At 30.7% G+C, this 7,492-nt stretch overlaps 1 protein-coding gene across 1 annotated transcript; it reads left to right on the top strand.

Moving 5' to 3' along the window:
- LOC101488926 (CBL-interacting serine/threonine-protein kinase 11-like) lies at positions 1-2,210 on the top strand. The gene is made up of 2 exons (XM_004490649.4): positions 1-785; positions 1,027-2,210. The coding sequence occupies exons 1-2, from the start codon at positions 321-323 to the stop codon at positions 1,867-1,869; spliced, it is 1,308 nt and encodes a 435-aa protein (XP_004490706.1). The 5' UTR covers positions 1-320; the 3' UTR covers positions 1,870-2,210.
- Positions 2,211-7,492: the final 5,282 nt, after the last annotated feature.

Genomic DNA, 7,492 nt, shown 5'->3' with positions numbered 1-7,492 from the left:
AAATTTCAACGCATAAGAAAAAACCACTTTTTAAAACTTCATTTTTCCCCCAAACATATCCTTAATACTAACGCGGTTCTTTCGTGAACCTTCTGTATAACTCCTTGAACCTACAAAATATATTTCCGTTCCAAACTCTCAATTAAAAAAAAAAAAAAAAGCTTTTAATTGGGAGCAGTTTCGCATATTCCTTATTAACAAATTGCATTAAGTAATCTCCCAATTCATAAACACTTTATAAACTTCGCATTTTCGCAATTAGGTTATCCACTGATCGTGCTCTCTCACCAGAGAGCCCGATCCACGCGGCGCAAAACCGAATGCCGGAGACCGAACAAACGCCACAGGCGGCAGAAACCACCACCGCGCTCTTCGGAAAATACGAAGTTGGAAAACTACTAGGATGCGGCGCGTTTGCGAAAGTCTACCACGCGCGGAACACGGCGAATGGACAGAGCGTTGCTGTGAAAGTAATCAACAAGAAGAAAGTCACAGCGACGGGACTCGCCGGAAACGTGAAACGCGAAATCTCTATCATGAGTCGACTCCGTCACCCACACATCGTTAAACTCCATGAAGTTCTCGCCACCAAAACGAAAATCTATTTCATCATGGAATTCGCTAAAGGTGGTGAACTCTTCGCGAAAATCGCTAATAAAGGTCGATTCAGCGAAGATCTATCACGTCGCTACTTTCAACAGCTCATCTCCGCCGTCGGATTTTGCCACTCTCGCGGCGTCTTCCATCGTGATCTGAAACCTGAAAATCTCTTACTCGATGATAAGGTATTAACTAATAACAATTCAATTTTATACTAATCGAAACGAAAAATACCGAATCTAAGTAGATCGAGATCCCAAGTCACTCTTAACAATTATGAATTTGTATTTGATTCAGTTAATAGGGATTCTATTAGTTAGTTGTTATAGTTTATGTAACTAACTGCAATTCTGTTATGGTTTATGTAATGTTATGCTATTCTGTTATGGTTTTGGAGTTGAAATTCACTATTGTAATTAACTGCAGGGAAATTTGAAGGTTTCGGATTTTGGATTGAGTGCAATGAAAGAGCAAGTTCGGGTGGATGGTATGTTACACACGCTTTGTGGAACACCTGCTTACGTGGCACCTGAGATTTTAGCGAAGAGAGGTTATGATGGTACTAAGGTGGATATTTGGTCATGTGGTGTTATTCTCTTTGTTCTTGTTGCTGGTTATCTTCCATATAATGATCCAAATTTGATGGTGTTGTATAGGAAGATATATAGCGGAGAATTTAAGTGTCCACGGTGGTTTTCACCGGATCTACGACGGTTATTATCACGGTTGATGGATACGAATCCTGAAACTAGGATAACCGTTGATGAGATTTTAAGGGATTCTTGGTTTAGAAAAGGGTATAAGGCGGTGAAGTTTTATGAAGAGGGTTTTGATTTTGGGGTGAAGGTGAATGGAGAGGAAGAGGATAGAACTGTGAATTTGAATGCCTTTGATTTGATATCGTTTTTTTCTTCAGGGTTGAATCTTACAAGGTTGTTTGGGGAGGGTGAGGAGGGGGAGAGGTTTATGTTGAGGGAGTTGCCGGAGAAGGTTGTTGAGAAGGCGGAGGCGGCGGCGAAAGCAGAGGGGCTAATTGTGAGGAAAAAGAAAGAGGGTGGGGTGGAAATTGAAGTGCAAAATGGGGATTTGGTGATTGGTGTGGAGGTTTACAGGTTAACGGCTGAGCTGGTTGTGGTTGATGTGAAGAGGTTTGGTGGAGATAAGGTTGCTTTCGAGGATGTTTGGAGTAATAAATTGAGGCCACATTTCTGTGTTGCAACGACGTCGAATCAGGACCAAACTCAGTCTCACGCAGTTTCTGCTGACTGATATTTGTGGCTAAGTTTTATCAAAACAAAAAAAATTATCTGACTCAATTATTGGTGTCAAAATTTTAAAATAAAAATGAAAAAAAGTTATTGTCAAATTTTGTTTTGTGAAAATGTATTTTGGATAGTGGTATATTCTTTCTGTATTATAATACAAATAAAAATAGATTAAAAAAAGTAGATGTACGTGACTAAATTTTGAATTACTTACATTTATTTTTTTTAGCTATTTTTACTTATATTATGATATAGTGAGTATTGCCATGGAACTTTGGTGTGACATAGCTTGTAACTTCAATTATCTGGTGTAAATATTAATATGATTTTGATGCTTAGTGTTTACTGCATAATGTTGTCTTGATGTCAGAAGTAACATGTGTAAATGGTGTTTGTAGTTTATATTGGTTTTGTTTGAAATATCTATCAAGTTTTTTTGAAAAATATATATTAGAGAATAATCACTTCTTTGTTCTTTTAAAATTTGGTAGTTTTTAGACATGATATTCTAGGGATTCTGATTCTCTGCTGTAAATATGAGGAGATTTATTAAAATTAACCCAAAATTAAAATAAAAAACTCCTCAAATAATTAAGAATGGAATGGCATTGAGGAGAAAATTAAATGGCTAAATCGCTGTTATATGGTTCGGTGTGAATGAAAAAAGAAATTGGATCAAAACTTGTAAAGTTACTTGGAGCAATTTTTATTAATTGAAAAAAAAAAATACGGCTTGGTGTGTTTTTGGTAGCATCTTGTTTTCGTGTTTTGGTTTTAGAGTGAAACACTTGGAAAAGCAAGATCTTGATGTTAATTAAATTAGATATGGCTGCACCATTTACGAGGGAATCCATATCCATATTCCAAGCTGAACTGTAACGATCATTTCCCAACTATTCACGTAACTTTTAGGATATATTGTCATTAAAGTTGATGACTTTAATTATATATGAAAATCACTCATAACTAATGAGGAAATCTATCCGATAAATCTTGTTCAAGGTTTTTTTATTTTTTATTTTTTTTATGGAGTATATAAAATGACAAATTATTATCCACTTTGAAGACAAGATTAGAACATCCTTAAGAAATATTGAAATAGGATTTAACTCTAACTCTAACCATAAACCAAAACTAAGAAAAAGTTTAAATGGTGTCGAACGCCAAAACCATATTACCAATTCCTCCTTTGAATATAATATCATTTCTTAGTATCAACGAAATAACCAACCAAATCCAGCTTTTTCAACCAACTTCCTAAATTGAATGAAATATTCCTCCTAGACTGGGCATTCCTATCCAATTACGTAATATTTTACTCCAAACAAACCAGCAAATGGACATAAGAAAAAAAATGATGCGAAATAGATTTTATATCTTGAAAACAATACACACAACATAAATTATAAATTATGAACTCCAAGTAAAATGCTTCCCTTACCAAGCTCTACAAAAGTGATAATCGTCCTAATAGAAGTCTCCAACCTAACACTTAAATTTTATAAGGTACATTGGTATGTTACAAACTTACCACAGCATTATATGAAGTAATTTTTTTTTGACAAACTATAAAATGAAATTTATTGAAAATCGATTTTGCAAACTCAAATGTTCACTTTTACTTAATTTCTAGGTATTTAAAATGAACACAATTTTTTAACTACTATATTTAATTTATTTGACGCTATTTGTATGATTAATGACCTTGAAAGTGTTATGCAGATTTTGTCCTGATAAAATTTGTGTTTTATTTGATAGTTAATTAGATGTACACTTAATTTGTGTAGTTGACAAAAAAGAAATGTACACTTCGTTCTTTTTTTTTTACCTCTTTTAAAATGTTTTTGTTTTGATCTCTAAAGGAACCAAAACATACCAAAATTTTCACTATCACGTTAAGTAATATTCAAGTGTTGGTGTAATAGTTAAAGCTTTAAGGAACATAAAAATATATTATTATCCTACGTTACCCGACCCTTGTATAATTATTTTGAAATTAGTAATATGATATGAATAAATAATAATTTTTAATTGAATGATAGTGTAAAATAGTTTCACATTTTATGTATTATGTATGTCTATTAAATTTTATATTAATTAATTATAACTTTTTTAATATAAGATAAAAAGTTATTGTCTTTGGTAGGAAATGGAGACAATGCATTACACTGTATTTGCCGTTAGTAAGATGAGATTATGAGAGGGAGTTACAATTTAAAAATGATCTTCCATAAGATTGAAGTCGAAGTATAGGGAACTAAGATGGTTATATCCTCTTTTTTTTTTTTTATTCCCCAAATACCCTACTCTGAAACAATATTCCCAGAATGTCCTACTTTTTCGTTCCTTCAGCAAGTCGTTCCCTGGGGAAGCGACCTCTTGAAGAGGAAATTTTTTAATGCTAACAGGGGGTCGTTTCCTGGGGAAGCGACCTCCCACTGCATTTGTTTTTTTTTTCTTATATTTTAAAGTTAGTTTAATAGTTATAACAAAAAAAAACAAACCCAGTGGGAGGTCGCTTCCCCAGGAAACGACCTCTTGTTAGCATTAAAAAATTTCCTCTTCAAGAGGTCGCTTCCCCAGGGAACGACTTCCTGAAGGAACGAAAAAGTAGGGCATTCCAGAAATATTGTTTCACAGTAAGGTATTTGGAGAATAAAAAAAAAAAAAAAAAGATATAACCATCTTAAATCCGAACTAATAAGCAATATTACTATATATGTGTGAACAATCAATGTCACTTTCCCCATCAACTTTCAAATTAATACAACAGAAATATTCACGAGACCAAGTCACTTTTGGTACCCATACGTTTTTGTTGACTTTTTTTATTTGGATTAATTTTTGTTGACTTGAATTTGAAGCAAAACCATACAAGAAATGCACCGTAGAATCTTACAATATGGGATACTCTTTAGAGCTATTTTAACCGTTTTGAAGCAAAACCAAACACATTTTTGAAACCTAATACCAAATTTTATGAATCGAATATGTGACCAATTATTCACATTGTAAACTTAAGGTAATAAATTTAAATTCACTTGGTGACAGTTGTAAATTAGTTATTAATGACATGTTAATTAATAAAATAAATTGTCTTCTTTGATATTTTTCTATAAAAAAAATATTCATATTAAAAAAACTAATTACAACGTGAATCTTAGAAAAATTAATTTTTATCCTACATTTACATAATCAGAACATTAATGATCAAATAGCCACTAATATCTAATTACATGAATATGGAGATCTCTAACTTCAAATAATTGGAGTCCCACACTAAAAAGTTGGTTTATATGCAAACCATATTTATATAAGAACATTATAGAGCTTAATTTTGAGGTTGAATTCATCAAATAATTTAAAAAAAAGATGATGTTTAGACACAAAACTAAACACCCACACAATATACAAAAACGGTCGGTTTTTAATTTTTATATTATATTTTCTGTCGTTTTTTAAAATATTTTTTTCCATTTCAGATTTAATAGCTACATTTATTAGTATAAGGTGTCTGAATATGATGTTAATTTTAATGTATTCAAATAAGAACTATTTAAATTTTAAATTTATTTAACGTACGTCGTTTTTGTCATCTGTTCCGATATTTTTTTACAAGTTTTTTCTAATGACAAAGAAATATGTTATTGGGGTGGTGGGGTTTACCCTCTCAAAAGCCATTTCTTACCAAAATAATACCAACTAACACCAAATAATAGGATATGCGCTGGATATTTTATTTTAACTTCAAATTTATACAATATAATTTGTTGTGACTTGTGAGTGTATTATTAGTTGGAAAGGGAACAAGATTATGGTGTATGTTGGTATCATGCCACGTTGTTTCACATAAAATATAAACGAGTACAGAGAGAATAATTTTGTTAATTAATCACTATAGGAAATATATCTCCTTTCTTATATAAAAATATAAAAAATAAACAAATCTAGTGTGCGATACCCAACATGGCTTGTCTTTGCTGGGATTTCTTTTCTATTTATGTGTGTTTATTACTCATGTATGTTTATTGCTCCATTCGGCACATAAATACCCGTTTAAGATTTTTGTAGGTATATTAAAAATACAATAATTAAAAGAAAGAGAGAAATTATTTTACTAAATTACTCATTTTAACTATGAATGAATTTTTTCTTATTATCAACGTATAATAATATCTTAAAAGTTGTGTATATAGTAATTATTAAAAAATAGTATTATAAAAAATAATTAAAATTTAAAAATTGTGAATGACATCTATTTTGAGATATTTTTTTTTACTAAAGTGACACTCATTATCATCTTTGTGTGCCATGCGATGGAAGATAAAACTAATACTTAGTTACTGGAATTGTTAGATAATTTAAGATAAAATAAAAAGGAAAATGCATAAATACGTCCCAATTCAAATATAAAAATTTTATCTTGAAATTTGTGTTTTAATTTTTTTAAAGTCTAAATATTATTTTTTTTCAATAAAAATTATTCTTAACATGTAAATAAGGGTATAATATTAGAAAAATAATAATTAATATTATACCGATAGTATAATGAGACAACTAATTAATATAAAACGTGTAAATATTGCAAATAAAACGTTTAATATGAGACGAAAGGAATAATAATAGTAATAGTTAGGCTTAATTGCATTTTTGGTTCCTTTATTACAGGTGAATCGCGAAAGTAGTCCCCCTATTTTGTTTGTGTCCAGTTTTGGTCCCTCAAATAGAATTTGAGTCCAAATCATGATGAGTTGTCATATTTTTAATGACGTGTCAAAAAAAAGGTGATGTGACAGATGCCTATGTGGATAAGGTTGAATGAATATGTCATATAATTGAATGAATAAGGTTGCTTTCATATAATTAAATGACCTATTAGAGCATAATAATGCATCTATTGAATGCACATTTTACAACGCTTTTTCAGAAAAGCGCTGTAATAGGTGCATAATAATGCATCTTTTACAATATTTTTTCAAAAAAACGCTGTAATAGGTACATAATAAGCGCTGTAAAAGGTGCATTCAATAGATGCATTATTATGCACCTAATACAATATTTTTTTGAAAAAGTGTTGTAAAAGGTGCATTCAATAGATGCATTATAATGCACCTATTACAACGCTTTTTCCAAAAAGCGCTGTAAAATGTCCATTCAATAGATGCATTATTATGCACCTATTACAACGCTTTTTCCAAAAAGCGCTGTAAAAGGTGCATTCAATAGATGCATTATTATGTACCTATTACAATATATTTTGAAAAAGCGCTGTAAAAGGTGCATTCAATAAATGCATTATTATGCTCCAATAGGTCATTTAACTATATGAAAGCAACTTTATTCATTCAATTATATGTAAAAATAGACAATTCAATAATACCAATTTCATTTCATAATAACAACCTTATTCATTCAAATTTGATTATAGTACACAATTACATTACAATTTAAACCATAAAACACCCTAAATTACATCATTACAAAACACCCTTAATTACTTTAACATTACAATACTTTTAATTACTTCAACATTACAATAATCAAAAGAACAATAATCAACAACCATGAAAGTGCCAGAAAACCCTTCATTAATTTCTCAAAACACACAAGGAACAAAGGAAGAAGAA

The sequence above is a fragment of the Cicer arietinum genome, chromosome 2 (genome assembly GCF_000331145.2).
Source record: "Cicer arietinum cultivar CDC Frontier isolate Library 1 chromosome 2, Cicar.CDCFrontier_v2.0, whole genome shotgun sequence".
Lineage (NCBI taxonomy): Eukaryota > Viridiplantae > Streptophyta > Magnoliopsida > Fabales > Fabaceae > Cicer > Cicer arietinum.
Note: the sequence above shows the minus strand (reverse complement) of the source record. Positions and strands in the feature narration are given on the sequence as shown.